The sequence below is a fragment of the Zingiber officinale genome, chromosome 1B (genome assembly GCF_018446385.1).
Source record: "Zingiber officinale cultivar Zhangliang chromosome 1B, Zo_v1.1, whole genome shotgun sequence".
In the NCBI taxonomy this organism is placed as follows: domain Eukaryota; kingdom Viridiplantae; phylum Streptophyta; class Magnoliopsida; order Zingiberales; family Zingiberaceae; genus Zingiber; species Zingiber officinale.
This window is the reverse complement of record NC_055986.1, coordinates 19,277,274-19,292,022: the sequence shown is the minus strand read 5'-3', so window position 1 is coordinate 19,292,022 and position 14,749 is coordinate 19,277,274. Positions and strand designations below refer to the sequence as shown.

The window sequence follows — 14,749 nt, the reverse complement described above, 5'->3', positions numbered from 1 at the left end:
GTCGAAGTAGCTGCTTCAACGTATAGCAGCAAAGCAAAGCAAAGGCACTGCAGCAGTGGAAATAATTTTAAATCATTTTTTAGCAAGTTGAAATACAACTACAAAAATATGGCTACTAAAAAAATGACTTATCGAGTTAGTTGCCACAAGTTGTGGCACCTACCTGGAGAGTTAGCTGCTACAAGGTGTAGCAGTTGTTAGCCGATGTAGTTGCTTCAACGTGTAGCAGCAAAGTAAAGCAAAGCGAAGGCGCTGTAACAGCGGAAATAATGTTACATAATTTTTTTAGCAAGGTGATATACAGCTACAAAAATATGGCTACTAAAAAAATGACTTATCGAGTTAGCTGCCACAAGTTGTGGTAGCTACCTGGAGTGTTAGCTGCTACAAGGTGTAGCAGTTATTAATCGAAGTAGTTGTTTCAACGTGTAGCAGCAAAGCAAAGCGAAGGCACTGTAGCAGCGAAAATAATTTTAAATCATATTTTAGCAAATTGAAATATAGCTACAAAAATATGGCTACTAAAAAAATGACTTACCGAGTTAGCTGCCACAAGTTGTGGCAGCTACCTGGAGAGTTAGCTGCTACAAGGTGTAGCAGTCATTAGTCAAAATAGCTACTTCAACGTGTAGCAGCAAAGCGAAGCGAAGGCGCTACAGCAGCGGAAATAATTTTAAATCATTTTTTTAGCAAGTTGATATACAAGTACAAAAATATGGCTACTAAAAAAATGACTTACCGAGTTAGCTGCCACAGGTTGTGGCATCAACATGTAGAGTTAGTTGCTACAAAGGGGTAGCAGTTATGAGTCGAAGTACCTGCTTCAACGTATAGGAGCAAAGCAAAACAAAGGCGTTGCAGCAGCGGAAATAATTTTATATCAATTTTTTAGCAAGTTGATATACAGCATATAAAAAATATAGCTACTGAATTATTCTCTGCTAGAAAATAGGGCTACTAGAAAAACGACTTACCATGTTTGCTACTACAAGATGTAGCAGTTATTAGACGAAGTAGCTGCTTCAACGTGTACCAACAAAACAAACCAAGGGCACTGTAGCAGTGGAAATATTTTTAATTCATTTTTTAGCAAGTTGATATACAGCATATCAAAAATATGTCTACTGGATTAATCTCTGCGAGACAATAGGGCTACTAGAAAAACGTCTTTCCAAGTTAGCTGCTACAAGGTGTCGCAGTTACATGGAGAGTTAGTTGCTACAAGGTATAGCAGTTACCAGTACACGTTGTAACAGCTACCTCTCCATGTAGATGCTACAACTAGTAGCAGCAAAGGAAAGTCCAAGTGGCTGCAGGCGGTTGTTGCAGCCGTCGCCCTTCCACGTCGTAGCATAAATCCATCCGACTTCGACGACGACCAGTCCAAGTTAGCTGCTACAAGTTGTAGCAGCTACAAGGACAGTTTCGTGCGAAGTAGTTGATACAACGTTTAGAAGCGAAGTAAAGACGCTGCATCTTTAAACAATAATTTCAACTATTTTTTTACCAAGCTGATATAGTTCTCGGGGTAATATATGCTAGCAATTGTAGCTGCCAAAAAAAATGACTTACCAAGTGGTTACTCCATCATGTAGCAGCTACGCTGCAGCCCACTTGGTTGTACCCTGCAGCCGTTTGCACAAAGCATCATCCCTGAACGTTATAGCAATATATAATCCTTCTAATATTTGTAGGCTATAACGGTGTGAATTATCAAATTAAATTGAAACGACTTACCATTGCGAATGGAGAGAGGTGGTAAGCTCTTGCAATAGCTGTGCGATTGAAGACGCCGGTGAAACTTTCCCCCCGGGAGCGCGAGGGCCGAGGGATGACGTCTGACTGACTACGGATGGCGGAGAACGGAGGACGTTGACGGAGGGAGCTAGCGAGCGAGGGAGAGAGAGTGGCGAGGGAGAGATTTTAATATTAAACTTTCCTAGCGGCTTGTGAGGTCGGCCGGACAACGGACGACGAAGACGGAGGGAGCGAGAGTGGGAGACGGAGGGAGAATCAAAAATTAATTTGGGTAATTTCCCAAGTCGTGGTTTTGAACTGCATGCGGGAGGGGAGAGAGAATAATGATATATTTTATTTATAGAGAAATCGAGCTGGCAACGCCACATCTGCACGTCGCTCACGGTCGTGCTTAAAACGTCGCCTAGCATATCAAATCTATATATATATATAATATGATATTAATTATAATATACTTTAGTTGAAGAATGATAGTAAGATGAGGATGAATATGAGTATGGAAATGATTGTCCTTTGCCGACTAGTTGTTTCCTTCTTTTTTCCTCTTAATGATTGTTGGCAAAGACTATTAAACTTAGAGCTAAATTACGCTCATGGAAATGTAAGATACCTGAGCAGTAGATTCTACCATGAAAGTCCATAAAGACAAACAAATAAAAGACATAATCCTGGACACTAGCCTTATTATTAAATCCTCATACCTAACTTTTTAACCTTAATAACTAATTCATTTAAGAGAGAACCAAGATTATAAACTTCTTTTATGGCCGGATTCTGATAATAAGATATCCTCAGAAAATTGAAGACAATCTCTGAATATAAGGATGAAAGATACAAAATCTCACCTGAGTCTAACCTATTATCCTACTATAGCATCTTGACTTTGACCCCATCTCATATAATTAAACTTTTTTTTAAAAGAATAACAACTAATTCATTAAAGTCTCCACCACATATAATTAATCTAATTACAAAATCACATCGTGGATGCATACAATACCATGAAATATGTTTTATAAAAAATATAGAAAAATTCATTTTTATTAGATTAATCACTCTTTCTTCTCCAATACTAATTTTCAATAGCACATGTGCCCATAGACTTTCAACAATTTTTCCTAATTCTTTAAACTCGACGTCAAGTACTTCATTAGCAAGCTTTATATCATTTTATTCAAATACCTTGTGAAAGTAATGTTTGTTCGTGCCTTGGGCATGGTGCAGTGATAAAAACATTAGTTTGAATCCTATCTACGATACAATGTACTGTAGAATATTTTTTGCATATGAAAAAATCTGGTTAAAGTTGATTGTTGGGAGTGGATTTATTTAGGTCGTCTCCAATGGTTGATTCTAAATGATTTTTTTAATATAATTTTCAATGTCACATACATGAAAATTTTTTACCCTCTTCAATAAAAAAAACCTCCTTATAAACTTCAAATCTCGTTGTTAATTAATTACTAGCTCTGTTCACATGATTAATTTTGAAAGAAAAAAATAAAATTTAAATTTTTATTACTGCTCTTAAACTAAAATCTCAAACATCATGCCTATAATAATTTAAACTTTTTAATTTGACAAACCTCTCCATAAATTTTGCATCAGGTTGTCCATTTTCAAGGATGAAGGATCATATATGTTGAGCCAAAGTTCAACATCTGAATTATAAAAAAAAAAATTGAAGGTAATGTTTGTACCAATGGTTTTCCAGCCCAAAAACCTTATTGCCTGGAATTCTACGCCAACATTTTATGGATGAGATCGTCTCTTATCCCGACGTCTCCAGATCATCTTGAGGCTATTCTTACCTTTTACATAAAAAAGGAAAATATATATATATATATATATATTTCTCTTGCCGTTGATATGAAACTTCCTCAGCAAAAAGAAGACAGCGAGGTAAACCAACAAAAGCAATCGTCAATATACATGCAGTCCAAAAGCTGTTGCTGTAATTTTCTTCCATGTACAGTCGGATCAGCACTTTGATCTTTGTTATGCACTTTAAAAATGGACATGGTGCCATGATATTGACACGGGAAGGAAAGAGGAAGTGCAGACAAAGAGAAAACTAACACACAAAGAAGTGACACAGAAACCCGTAGTTCCACATCGATAAATTAATAATAATAATAAATGTAATCTATTCTTGTCGTGATGAAATCTAGATTATCTAGTCTCCCGGCCTCGTCAAAAAGAAACTAGAAATACAAAATCTAGGAAAAAGAATTGTTAATTTATGGTCAACATCGACGGGCAATCAGTGAAGAAGAAATCAAAGAATGTTAAGGGAGCGGTCGTCATCGCCTTTGTTGTCGTCTGCATGCAGCACATCATTGACGGCTCCTTTCGCAGCTTCGGTGAACCTCTCCTCGTCCCAATCGCTCGCCTGTCGCAGCCATGCACACACTTTTGGAATCAGCATGCGTTCATTAATTATTTACAGCTTTAATTAAAGGAAGCTTCCAGCAAGCCCATTGATCATTCAGAAGGCATACGGAAGCTACGTAGTCCGAGAAAATTTTATCAGTTCATGCATGCATGCTGTAGGTGAACAACACGAACTAAAACATGGCACATGAACGTGTAGAATAGAAAATAATGATCGGACAATTTGATGAAGTTCAAGGTAATAGACTCTCGTAAGCTGTTCTACGTCATAGTTGGAAAGAATGAGTAAGATGTTCAACTTTCTGATGCATTCTTTTGAAATTTCAGTTATTATGTATGAATTTTGATTAGGATTCATACCTTCACTTGTAGCCCAACGTTGATTCTTGCAAAAATCGCACCAGTTGGAGATGCTGTGCTTGTCTCCATGGCCACCAAATTCGTAATGCCTCTCTCTTTCAAGCATTCGAGAAGGTGAACGACCAAATTCATCATCTCGCATTGCTCCCTTACAATGATAACCAGCTTGAAGTTGATGAACTGTGAGCCTTCTGGTGCGGATTCAGCGGTTCGGATTATCCGAACTTCTACTTTCTCTTTTGACTCGCCAATTCCCTCCTCGATTAGCTGTCGCATCGGTTCCAACATTTGGTTCCTCTCCTCCAGCTCTTTTATTTGAGCTTTCAGGGAAGTCAAGTAGTTTTTGGTGTTTGCAAGCACAGATGCCTTGTCCTTCTGTGAGTAGCAAGATAATTTTTTTTTAAAAAAAAAATAAAATTATAATTTAAATTAATTTTAGTTAATTAATTAATACCTTGGATCCTGGTGGAAGCAGTAATCTCAGAGCATGAAAGTACTCATTGAGCTTCTCCCTGCGCTTGCGTTCAGAAATCATATGGTGCAATTGGTTGTTGGTTGGTCGGGACTGTTCCTGCAGTTGGGCCTCCATCCTCATCGCGCTCACTCTTCTCAAAATCTCAATCCCTGCCTTGATCATCTTCTGTCCCCCGCCCAACTTGTTCGACACCGATTTCTCCAATTCTTGAGCTAGATTTCGATCGTAAACCATGAATCCTGATTTAGATCTATAGCCCTGATGCTGCTGCTGTTGCTGTTGCTGTTGCTGCTGCTGCTGTAATAGTTGATGGTATAGCAATTTTGGAGGAGGGGAAGAAGGCGAGGCCTTACAAATAACAGCAAGCATCGCTCTTGTCACTGCTTCATTGCCACAATATCTAGAAGTTGGATCTTGGAATACTAGACTCTCGGGGCTTCCGATAGACAGAGATCGAGATCGAAGCGAGGACGATGAGGAAGAGAGATGAGATGTATCGGGGTTTGGCGTTAGTTGAATCAAACTCCCTTCTCGTAGCTGGGACTGCTGAATGAAGTTTTTGCTGAACACTTGATGAATGCTCATTTCCATGTTCGTCTGCCAAACTTAAACAATTATCCGACCAAAGTAATTAATTCATCATTTTTAAACAAGTTTCCATGATAATTAAACTCACTGCATTTGGTGGAGTTGCCATTCCCAATTCGACTTCTCCTTTTCCTGATCCCAAAAACATTATTGTCTGTGAGCAAGAAAGCAATGCGTAGCTGCTTTAGTTTAATTGCAATCGAGAATTAGAAGCACACAGCAAGAATGGCTTAAATTACAGACCTTTATCCCCGCTTTCTGAAATAATAAAATGGAATTCAACATTAATTAACTGTTTAATTACAAACAAAAACACATTTTTATTCCTTAAAAGACCAGTAAACGTACCTGATAGAATTGGCGTTGTTCGTTCAATGCAGCTAAACTCATTACATCTGCATCCTTTATCTCAAGATAATTGAATCCAGAGCTGAAGGTAAGCCCAGGAATACAACTGCGAGCACAAAGAATAACACATATCACTATGAACTATTGGCCGTCTCTTGCAAGTACACAGAACGTAACTTACCCTCTCAGAATGCTGCAGATGGATCGCCGGTAGGCATCGAAGAGCCTCAAGGACAAGATTCCGGACGAAGAGCCTGGAACGTTATTGTCTTCCTCGTGATGCCATCCCTCCATGGAGATCAGTTGGCTGCTGCTAAACAGAAGATTAATTCAGAATACATCAGATTCAATTTCATGCAAGCAGGAGTACTCGAGGCATCGTGATCATGCACATACTTAGCTGCGGGACACCAAGTGCAGATATAAGAGCATCCAAGAACCCGACCGGCCAATTGCAGAAACCGTCGGCGATCGTCGGAGTCGAGGAGGAAAACATAGTCCATCTTCGCTCAGTTTGCGAACTCAGGCCGAGAGATGTGTCAAGCAGCCATGAAAAGGGAGGGAGTGAAGTATAGGATGAGGATCGAGGTTGAAGATTTTGTTGGCGTGATGAAAATGGGTGAGACCCGCTAGTTATGGGATGCGTTCGGGACAGATATACGAAGGGAAAGGGGAAGTGTGCTGAAAAGTAGGGAGACAGGTTGCGGTGTGCGCAGCCAGACAAGTCTCAGGATGAGACAAGTTGGCGTTCAAAGTCGTCCGTGGAAAAAAACAGATTCTGCTGAGGAAGAAGTCCAACTCGGAGGGCAGGTTCATTCATGTATTTGATTCCATGATATATGTTATAATTTAAATAGTATGCCTAGCTACGGTGCAGATGTAAATATATGTGGGGGTTCAAAATTTGGGGACCATGTGGACAGTCACTTGTATTTACATATTTATTCAGATGGTAACTAGAAAATTTTAGTGGAATTGTATCAATCTCTAGAATTAGTAGAGGTAAAACCGGGATATTCGAATTAAAAAAATAAAATAATATATATATTTTGACCCATCTAGAAAGCTCAATTATTCATAGGTTTCATTAGGTTTATCTTGTTCCACCAACCAAGCAATTTGACTAAAAAGAAATGTATATTTCTAGAAATTTAATAAATAGGACTAGGCAATTCTTGGGATAATGTTAGAAATAGCTAAAATATATATATATATATATATATATATATATATATATATATATATATATATATATATATATAAATTAGAATTTTAAATTCTTTTTATAATCAAATACAAATCATTGGTTCTGCAAATTTATATGGAGTATAATAGTTAAATCAAATATTGCTGTGTTGGATAATTGGAAGATGTAACCTTTTTAGTATGTATTTTTCATATCATTAAATTACATGTGTCTTTATCACAACTTAAGTTTTTGCCTTCGAAATGAAGATACTTGCATAAGTTTGGACCATATTTGTAACAACGGCAAGCAAAAACTATCATATCTCAAGACAAACAAAGGTCGCAACATTATTCAATAAGACACCATCAAAATCTACGTAAAATAAAAGTCGAATTATTGAAGGAAGCCAACCCCTATAGTTAAGATGCAGTGACAGCGTGTGTTAATAGTTTTAAGTATGAAAAATATAGAAATATGAAATCTGTTAAAACTCATAGTGATCTCCCGTAGATTTATAATCGGCGACAAAATATAATCTTTGGATTTGTTGTCGGAAGAACGATCACGAACAAATCGAAAATTTCTTCATAGTTCACAAACCAAATCTCTCTTTCGAGATTAGACAAATCAATCTTAAATGTTCTTCGTGTCTCTTTTAATCTTTTGTATATGGACGAACCTTGCATAGAGATCTTTCATATGGGGCGAACTCATTCTCTTTGACTTTGCACAAAACTTGCACACAGCAAGCCCCCTCTTCCTTTCTCTCTTGTGCTCCTCATCCCTTTAGATGGCTTAAACGACCTGATATATAGGTGTAGAAGGTCTCTTCCCCTTCCTTCATTTATGAAGAAAGGTGATTGGATTAGAAGAGGAAAGGGCACTTTCTCACCTTCCTAACTCCAACAGCGTGCTCATACAGTCTCTTAAATATTGACGTTTTCATTCTTGACTACGATGTATAGGAGTGTAATCGAGTTAAGCCAAGCTGAGCCAAGATAAGCCGAACTCTTGAATATTTAAATTTGACTCATTTATAATCGAGCCGAGCTTGAACTTTATTTAACGAATATTCATAATTTACAAGCTTATTCAAACTTTTATCGAACCTAAACAAACTTAATAAATATAAATTATAAATTTAAATAATCGTTAAAAACTAAATTATATATTTATAGAAAATTATAATATTTCTATTAAAATTTATAATTTTATTCTAATAAATAAATATAATATATTAATCTATATTTTTTGTCTGAGTAAATGAGTCTCTAGATGTGGTATTTCCCTAGTAATTCTTTCAAATTCTTGGCTTATTCTGAATTTTATATTCCCGGATGTGAAAAGAAGTATAAATATACTCATATACTAAATGTTCACTAATTAGTATCGGTCTTCAAAATTGTAACTTTTCTCATGACATATAAACTATTAATACGTTAGTCAAGTATAAAATCTATAAATTTAATATCAAAATTATTATTATTTTTATTTAGAATTGATTCATGAATTTATTAACGAATATGTTCATAAATTAACGAGTCAAGTATTCTAAAACTTGAATTTAATTTATTTATCTTAAAAAGACTCATTTAAATAAGATCAAATAAAATTTTATTAAATTGAACTTCGAATAGTTAATGAACGATTTAACGAATTACAGACCCTAACGAATTACTACGACATATTACAGACCCTAGCGATCTCGAATTCTAGAAGAACTGACAGACCATGGGGCATTGTCCACCATATCAGTATCTTTATTAAGCTATAAAATGGGCCGGCCCAACTTTTGTGCTTCATTTATCATGATAACATCCATAATAAATTGTTAGACAAGTAATACAGAATTAATAATTGTGGCAAATTTGAATAATCTCTACAGATATCCACAATCTGAATAATTGTAACTAGATTGCAGAAAGAGGAAACAACCTTTGTTGGTGTTTGTGCATAATATTATCGGACAAATAAAAAAAACAAATTGCTAAATTTCTCTGGTATATTTGGGAGGAAAATCTATCTGGAAAGAATTTAATTCTATTAATATTTTTTATTTAATTTCTCTCGCATAAAAAAATCTGATATTATTTATTTTATGGCATTCATTGAAAAAATAGAAATAATTTGGTAAGAGGCGGTTTCAGTATATTTAGATACCATGAAATAAATACATTTGGTTTTAAAGTAGATTGAGGAATAGCTTTGCTTTACCAAAGATTTACACAATCAACCGTCTACTACCGGTCAGGCGGTCACGGTTTAGCCGTCCGTTAGAGCTCGCCCGCATTCCGTTGCACCTCTTCGTTTGTCTATTTCCCACTCAAAAAGGCGGGATCTTTATCTTCTTCGCTATCCGCCGTTAGGGTTTTTTTTAGAACAGCAAGAGCGATCGAAGGCCAATTTTTTCTACTTGTAAAAGGTGTAAGAAGAGGCGAAAGGCATACAGAAGCGAGTTTTTTTAGGCGAGTTTCTCTCTCCCTGTCTCTACGGCGTGATTCTCTCTCTGATCATGACCGGTTTTTTCGAGTTCTTCTACAATCTTTAGCTTTCAGTTGGCTCCAGTGCAGGATCTGCCATGGCGGAATAAGGATCTTTTCCGGCAGCTTAATAAATATCAACTTTTTTTATGCGCGTTGACAAAATGTTTTTTGAGCGAGCTGTTTTTTGTGTTTGTTCCTTTAGTATCCCGTGAATGTTTTTCTTAGTTCGTTGGGGAATGAATCGAATTAGATTCCCGAAAAGAAGTTTCGAAATAATGGTTGTACCTCAAATTTTACTTTATACAAGTTTTTAATTAGCCGCATGATACTTGAATAATGCATTTTAATTATTATTCATGTGAAACAGGTAAAGAAAAAAAAATCAGTGGAAATATGGAACTGTACCAGTGGTGCTATTAGTTTCTGCTAATAAACATATGTTTTTTCTTATATCATTTTTTGGTAGCCTTTTTGCATGATAAGTAAACTAAGTAAACGATTTATTCTTCTTCCTAATGCAAAGCAAGTAGTAAAGAAAGACAGTTAGAGAAAATATAGAACTTTGATTTTAGCTGGTGCTGTGGGTTTATGTTGACGAACATCAGTCTATTGTTTTTTCAAGAGAATTATCAAATTGTGCAGTTAATACCAAAGATGTCCGCTTATGGAGTAGCTGTATCTGGCACATTTCACCAGACCCTTAAGACGAAGTGTTATGGATCAGATCCCAAGATTCATAGGACAGATATGCTGCCAAATCATATTACACTCAACAATAGGAGACCTTACAATGCTCTTAGTGCCCGAGGAAGCTTAGTGGCTGGAAGACCATCTCCATCTGTGTCAGTAACTGATTCCAATTCTGGAGGTTTGTCTGCATTCATATTGTTCAAGGAAGAAAATATACCATTTGAATTAGCTTTTCAAGCACAAGTTACGAGCTTAGCTAACTTTTCCATAAATTTGCATGTCTTATTCTCAGGAAAAACAAATAATTTGAAGGATTACCCACTGAAGGAAGCAGATCCTGAACTGCATGCTCTTATTCAGAAGGAGAAGCAGCGCCAATTTAACTGTTTAGAGCTTATAGCTTCTGAAAATTTTACTTCTCGGGCAGTGATGGAAGCATCTGGTTCTTGTCTAACAAATAAGTACTCAGAAGGATTGCCTGGTAAAAGGTAATATCTATCAGTAAAATAATTTATCTAGAATATCACGTTTTGTTTTTGAGCTAGCTATAAAATTTATTGCTCAATTCATATCTGATTCAGATACTATGGAGGAAATGAGTATATTGACCAGGTTGAGATGCTCTGTCAACAGAGAGCATTGCAAGCATTCCACCTAGATGAAAATAAGTGGGGCGTAAATGTGCAACCGCTCTCTGGATCTCCTGCTAATTTTGAAGTTTACACTGCTCTTCTTAGTCCTCATGACCGAATAATGGTAGCTATTTGTCATTGAGTAGTTTTAACATTATTTTGATTAATCTATTTGCAGTGACTTTTTTATGTCTGTAATGTTCATGAAATAGGGGCTTGACCTACCTCATGGAGGCCATCTGTCTCATGGTTTCATGACACCTAAAAAAAGAGTTTCAGGCACTTCTATATTTTTTGAATCTATGCCTTACCGCCTTGATGAGTCAACAGGTTTTGTGTATAGATTTCCTTTTCTCTCTTGTGAAGTTGAAACTTAAGAAATATGTACACTAAAACTTTTTGCTTCATGGTTTCTCTAACAGGCTACATAGATTATGATATGCTTGAAAAAACAGCTGCTCTCTTCCGACCTAAGATCATTATTGCTGGAGCAAGTGCATATTCTAGAGATTTTGATTATCCTCGTATGAGGAAGGTGATGATATCATCCTTTTATTTACAATGCTTCCAGCGGATAACATTGAAAAAAAAATTCTAAAATACATGATTGATATTCGATCTGGATTATACATTCTTGAAAAAAAATTCTAAAATACATGATTGCTATTTGATCTGGATTATACATTCAGACAGCAGATGCTGTTGGTGCATTTCTAATGATGGACATGGCCCATATAAGTGGGCTTGTTGCTGCTCAAGTAGTTGCTGATCCCTTTGAGTATTGTGATATTGTTACAACGACCACACACAAGGTGTTCATCAAATATTTGAACAACAGAGTTTTGTTGACTTTTTTTCAGATTTATTTTTTAAAAGTCTTAATTTCTCTGCATCTTTATCATTTCAGTCTTTACGAGGGCCTCGTGGCGGCATGATCTTTTACAAGAAGGAGCCTGTTTTGAATGTTGATTTAGAATCCTCTATCAATAATGCTGTCTTCCCAGGCTTGCAGGTATGTAGCATTTAGTACATAAATCTATCCTTGCTGGTTGTGATGCAGAATATTCTCCAACTGAACTTTTAGCATGCTCAAGGTATGATTTATAGCAGCTACTAGATTCTAACCAGTAAAGTTTTTTCAGGGTGGCCCTCATAATCATACAATTGCTGCTCTTGCTGCATGTTTAAAGCATGCCCAATCACCTGAATTCAAGGCTTATCAACTTCAGGTACCTAATATTTACTTGGTATAATCTAGTCAGTTCTTGATCTTGCAATTGTTGCCCTTTCTGCTTTCTTAAAACTTGTTTAAATTACTTAAACCTAAAGTATTCCATATTATTTTAATGTCATCTAATTTGATGTTTTTTATAGGTTGTATCTAATTGCAAAGCTCTTGCATCAAGGCTGACTGAATTGGGTTACAAGCTTGTTTCTGGGGGAACTGATAATCACCTTGTTCTGTTGGATTTGAGACCACAGGTTTATTCATGATTGCTCTGCGTTTTTCATCATGTTGTTTTCTTATCAAATTTGTTTCTCCGTCTTATTCACTACATTGCTGAAATTTTAGCACCTGTGTCCCAACTAATGCCTTCTAACACTCATCAGCATGACTTTGTCCTTGCCCAATTGCCATGGATCTTCATTGCTGTCATTTACTGTTTTCTGGCACTCTGCTCTTTCATGCCATGAATTTGTTTGAGATAGTCTATCTTGAACTACCACGTGGTCCATTGCCTACGGCCAATGCTTGGGTAGTAATAGATTTTTCTGACACTAATGATTCATTCCCATAGTGGGATTTTTAACTGTTTTACACTCTTATCTGACCATTTAAATTGTCTGAGCAAGCTTATATTTCTTGAGTCTGCCATTATACTCTCTTCACACATTTCTCTATCTTATTGAAATGCTTTTTAGTTGTATATTTCTGCCTTGTTCTTAGTTATCACTGGGTCAGTAGTAAGAAGAAAAAGGGAAACAAAGTTCACAAAAAGGTGTGGCAATGTGAAAAAATGACATACTATGCAAAGTGATAAAAATGCTATTCACATTGGATAACAATGGACGAAATACTATTCATTGTTAATCCTAGAGTGTTATATGGCTGTGACTCTGGCTGGTCGCCACATAGTATGACCAGTTCAGTAATCCTCCAGCTACAGTTTTTTCCCCTCGTACCTAAGAAGGTGAGTGATTAGGGAAATGACATAACATTATTTTGCTATTATCCTTTCTCTTTTCTTGCCCAGATGAAATATGCTGATGTGTCAGACATTAAATTGTTTCTTCAATGATAATTTTGATGATTTCTTAAGAAATTCATGAGTTGATGATCCTATAGCTAAATGGCCAAGTCGACCTTTCTTATTGTAGCTCTGAATCAGTTTGACTCCATGGTGTTTTCTTTATCTTTTTTAGAAGTTGATGGTTTGATAAAATCTAAGATTTAAGTCCTTTTTCTCATTGCCACCTTGGATCGCCTGCTGTTGATGGGATCTACTCCATGTAACTTTACTTTCAGTTTGGATGTCCAAAATATTTAGTCAACTTATCCTACTTGTCTTTTTCAAGTATTGCGATCTGAAAGTTAGAAGCGCTGTTATCACAAACTTGGTGCAAGTTGCCACAAATTTCTAATTCTTCACAACATACCCTATGGCAGGGCATTGACGGTGCCCGGGTTGAGAAGATCTTGGACATCAGTTCCATCACTCTCAATAAGAACTCAGTTCCAGGTTAGAGCATTATACTAAAATTCTTGTGGAGTGGCCACCTTTGTTTCTACTTTCTACTATTAATCTCTCCATGAATCTCGATGTGGATTCTGAAGGTGACAAAAGTGCACAAGTCCCTGGCGGTATCAGGATTGGAACACCGGCAATGACCACCAGAGGACTAAAGGAGAAGGATTTTGAAACTGTTGCCGACTACATTCACGAGGGTGTTCAGATTGCTCTGAGAGCCAAATCCTGCACAAAAGGAACGAAGCTCAAAGATTTCCTGGAGAGTGTCGTATCTCCAGAATTCTCTTTAAAAGAGCCAGTTGCAGAACTCAGGAGAAAGGTAGAAGCTCTTACGAACCAGTTCCCAATGCCCGGATTGTGAGAATCATATGCAACAGCAATCATAACCCATCAATAATTTTCACACCTGTTGGGAAAAGTTTCCATCAGTGTTTGATAGAATTGTCATAAATAAAGTTGTCGGAAAGTTTTCTATAAGAGTTTCATGGAATTGTGATTGGGTAAAATTTTCTTGAATAGAACTTGAAAATGTGATACAAAATTAAGTGGTTCGGTCTTATCGAGCGGGTTCGTTGGAGCCAAGTATGGTTTCACCGTTCCCCCAGATTGTTTACCTTCAAAGTTCTTTTGTCATGAACGATAAAGATCAATGTATGAAAATGTTGTTACGGTATTCGGTTGATCAGAAGGCACAGATTTCATAATAGATTAGGGATTAATTTACAAATGTTAAATATAAGAGCCGAGAGCTACGGATGCTAAACAAGGATCGACGCATATCAAAGTCCACGTGGTTCGCTGATGGAACAAGTAAAGTCTGTCAGAGCCGTACCGCTGGAACGGAATAAGTTAATGTGGTGCATGCACATCCAACAGCTTCATAATATGATGCTTCACGTGGCCACGCCTTTGCGTGGCTTCCCCTCCATTCCCTCCTTGCCCTTATCTTGTCGATTCCACCCTTCTTTATAATCCATCATCTCATCGTCCACTTTATATGCAAAGATATATCGATGATGATTTCGTCGGGACCATCTAATAACTAACATATAATATATTATCATCCTAAGATTTGAAATTTA

General features: G+C 36.7%; 2 protein-coding genes across 4 annotated transcripts; one reads left to right on the top strand and one right to left on the bottom strand.

Annotated features, from left to right (window-relative positions):
- Positions 1–3,848: 3,848 nt before the first annotated feature.
- Positions 3,849–6,687, bottom strand: LOC122052085 (putative transcription factor bHLH041). 2 transcript variants are annotated; one of them, XM_042613483.1, is made up of 8 exons: positions 6,320–6,687; positions 6,105–6,236; positions 5,924–6,029; positions 5,819–5,833; positions 5,664–5,729; positions 4,967–5,584; positions 4,513–4,887; positions 3,849–4,150 (listed from the first exon to the last, which is right to left on the bottom strand). In XM_042613483.1, exons 1-8 carry the CDS (start codon positions 6,424–6,426, stop codon positions 4,037–4,039), a joined length of 1,533 nt encoding a protein of 510 aa, XP_042469417.1. In that variant the 5' UTR covers positions 6,427–6,687; the 3' UTR covers positions 3,849–4,036. The 2 variants fall into 2 exon arrangements, with proteins under 2 accessions (XP_042469417.1, XP_042469425.1); XM_042613491.1 differs by having other exon boundaries at positions 6,105–6,233; positions 6,320–6,673.
- Positions 6,688–9,424: 2,737 nt separating this feature from the next.
- Positions 9,425–14,340, top strand: LOC122052075 (serine hydroxymethyltransferase 3, chloroplastic-like). 2 transcript variants are annotated; one of them, XM_042613464.1, is made up of 12 exons: positions 9,425–9,577; positions 10,238–10,463; positions 10,578–10,773; positions 10,867–11,041; positions 11,130–11,247; positions 11,340–11,452; positions 11,607–11,729; positions 11,825–11,929; positions 12,060–12,146; positions 12,292–12,399; positions 13,586–13,658; positions 13,754–14,340. In XM_042613464.1, exons 2-12 carry the CDS (start codon positions 10,250–10,252, stop codon positions 14,026–14,028), a joined length of 1,587 nt encoding a protein of 528 aa, XP_042469398.1. In that variant the 5' UTR covers positions 9,425–9,577; positions 10,238–10,249; the 3' UTR covers positions 14,029–14,340. The 2 variants fall into 2 exon arrangements, with proteins under 2 accessions (XP_042469398.1, XP_042469405.1); XM_042613471.1 differs by having other exon boundaries at positions 9,427–9,575; positions 10,235–10,463.
- The last annotated feature ends 409 nt before the right edge of the window (positions 14,341–14,749 follow it).

Coding starts and splice junctions, on each gene's coding strand:
- LOC122052075 (XM_042613464.1), top strand. CDS start 10,250: ATGTCCGCTTATGGAGTAGCTGTATCTGGCACATTTCACCAGACCCTT. Junction 11,730..11,824: donor TTACAACGACCACACACAAG/GTGTTCATCAAA, acceptor TTATCATTTCAG/TCTTTACGAGGGCCTCGTGG. Junction 11,930..12,059: donor CTGTCTTCCCAGGCTTGCAG/GTATGTAGCATT, acceptor AAGTTTTTTCAG/GGTGGCCCTCATAATCATAC.
- LOC122052085 (XM_042613483.1), bottom strand. CDS start 6,426: ATGGACTATGTTTTCCTCCTCGACTCCGACGATCGCCGACGGTTTCTG. Junction 6,030..6,104: donor ATCTGCAGCATTCTGAGAGG/GTAAGTTACGTT, acceptor TTGTGCTCGCAG/TTGTATTCCTGGGCTTACCT. Junction 5,585..5,663: donor TGGCAACTCCACCAAATGCA/GTGAGTTTAATT, acceptor TAAGTTTGGCAG/ACGAACATGGAAATGAGCAT.